Genomic DNA, 2,452 nt, shown 5'->3' with positions numbered 1-2,452 from the left:
TGACAACATTCCAGTGAAAGAATGTTGCTGGTGTTGACACACAGAGACAGACAGAGACAGAGAGAGACAGAGAGACACAGAGAGAGAGAGAGTGTCCTCAGGCTCCTCTGCTGAAAAAAGAAACAACAACAACAACAACAGTAACAGTAATGTTGTTGTTACGACGTGGTTACGTGGTGACATGTGACACACACGTCGTTTCCCCTGTCAGTCTGCAGCTGCTGGAAGGGTCCTGGAAATGCGTTTTAAAAGCGTGGACCAATCAGAACACAGACGGATAAATAAATAAATAAATAAATAAATAAACAGAAATACATTCGTACTGATTGTATTGATTCCTCTGGGAATTGAACCCAGGACTCTCTGCTCTCTGCTGCTGAGGCAGGCGTGCTGACCGCTACGCTAAATATATATAAATTTTATTTATATAAATATATATGCTATATATGCATATATATGTAGCACATATATATATATATATGCTATATATTTATATATTTCTATATATACAGATATATATATCATATATATGGATATGTGTATATATGTATATATGTATGTATATGTATATATGTATGTATATGTATATATATCTATGTATATGTATATATATCTATGTATATATGTATATGTATGTATATATGATATATATGTATATTATATATGTATATATGTATGTATATATGTGTATATATGTATGTATGTATGTATATGTATATATATCTATGTATATGTATGTATATATGATATATATGTATATTATATATGTATGTATATATGTGTATGTATGTATATGTATATATATCTATGTATATATGTATATGTATGTATATATTATATATATGTATATATGTATGTATATATGTGTATATATGTATGTATGTATGTATATGTATATATATCTATGTATATGTATGTATATATGATATATATGTATATTATATATGTATGTATATATGTGTATGTATGTATATGTATATATATCTATGTATATATGTATATGTATGTATATATTATATATATGTATATATGTATGTATATATGTGTATATATGTATGTATGTATGTATATGTATATATATCTATGTATATATATGTATATATGTATATGTATATATACTGTATATATGTGTATTTATATATATGTATATATGTATATGTATATATACTGTATATATGTGTATTTATATATATGTATATATGTGTATATGTATATATGTGCATATATAAATATGCTACACTATGGAGCCGACCAGATCGATGGAGGGACCGCCCCCCCCTGAACATGAATGACTGTAAAACTACTGGTCCAAAAATCAAATCAAAAATCTTTCCGCGTGTGACGTCTAATTCCCGGCGTGTGTTTCCCCCCCGGGAGAGCGTTCCTACAGAAGCCTCTGGAACTCTCTCTCTCCGCTCTGATGTGAAATAGTACTGAATAAATAACGACGCTGACCTAGATTTCAAAGATGGAGGACAGAAACGGTATCATCTTAGCCTAGCGCTGCCGATCGGAACGTCGGTTCCGAGTGTTGACGATTGTTGTCGCTGGACGGAAACAGATAGTACAGGAAACGGGTAGTCGTCGTCAGACCAGCGTGGAACCATCTGTCGATGATGTCACAATATTACGTAAAAATAACAAAATGGCCGCCTTTGTTTTCTTGAAGGAAAAAAACAAAAAAAGGACGTGAGATAAATTAGTGAGATTAGTGAAATATAATTTTGCAAAAAAAATTTCCCGAACCCCAAGCGGGCCCGGTTCTAGCCCGGTTCTGGCCGTATGTTTGGCGCCCCCTGGTGTAAAAGATGGTGTAAAGACGCTTTCTCGACGTCAAACGTACATTTTCAACGCTTCGCTTCCGTCTGTTCCCTGCAGGAGCGCGGCGGCGCCATGGGGAAACTGGAACCCATCTCCCCGGTCAGCCCGGTCCACATGGACCCCGACTTGGACCTGGTCCCGGCCCGCTTCTCCAAGGAGGAGCTGATCCAGAACATGGACCGGGTGGACCGAGAGATCACCATGGTGGAGCAGCAGATCAGCAAGCTCCGCAAGAAACAGGTCCGGACGATCGACAGGTCCTCGAAAAAAACCGGGACCCCACCGGTGGTCTGACTGTGTATGTGTGTGTGTGTTTCCATAGCAACAACTGGAGGAAGAAGCGGCCAAGCCTCATGAACCGGAGCGACCCATCTCTCCTCCACCCAGTGAGGCCAAGCACCGCAGCCTGGTCCAGATCATCTACGACGAGAACAGGGTCAGTGGGTCAGAGTGGGGTCAGTGGGGTCAGTGGGGTCAGTAGAGGTCAACGCAGACTCTGTCCTGCAGTAGTTTTTCTTTTATTCTTTGCTACTAAAACAAACCCCGAGATGGAGACGGTCCATCCATCCACTCATCCATCCATCCACTCATCCATCCACTCACCCATCCATCCCCTCATCCATCCCCCCCT

The 2,452-nt window shown here is 38.5% G+C and overlaps 1 protein-coding gene across 1 annotated transcript in view; it reads left to right on the top strand.

The window, feature by feature from the left end:
• The window catches only part of LOC103398803 (nuclear receptor corepressor 2), a 51,598-nt gene that overhangs the window by 17,103 nt on the left and 32,043 nt on the right, over window positions 1–2,452 (top strand). Inside the window, 2 exon segments of the mRNA XM_025053823.1 lie at window positions 1,879–2,061; window positions 2,144–2,257. Coding sequence (XP_024909591.1) covers window positions 1,879–2,061; window positions 2,144–2,257 — 297 coding nt within the window.

This window comes from Cynoglossus semilaevis, unplaced genomic scaffold (genome assembly GCF_000523025.1).
Source record: "Cynoglossus semilaevis isolate Cse_v1.0 unplaced genomic scaffold, Cse_v1.0 scaffold19, whole genome shotgun sequence".
NCBI lineage: Eukaryota > Metazoa > Chordata > Actinopteri > Pleuronectiformes > Cynoglossidae > Cynoglossus > Cynoglossus semilaevis.
This window is presented reverse-complemented; position numbering and strand designations above follow the sequence as displayed.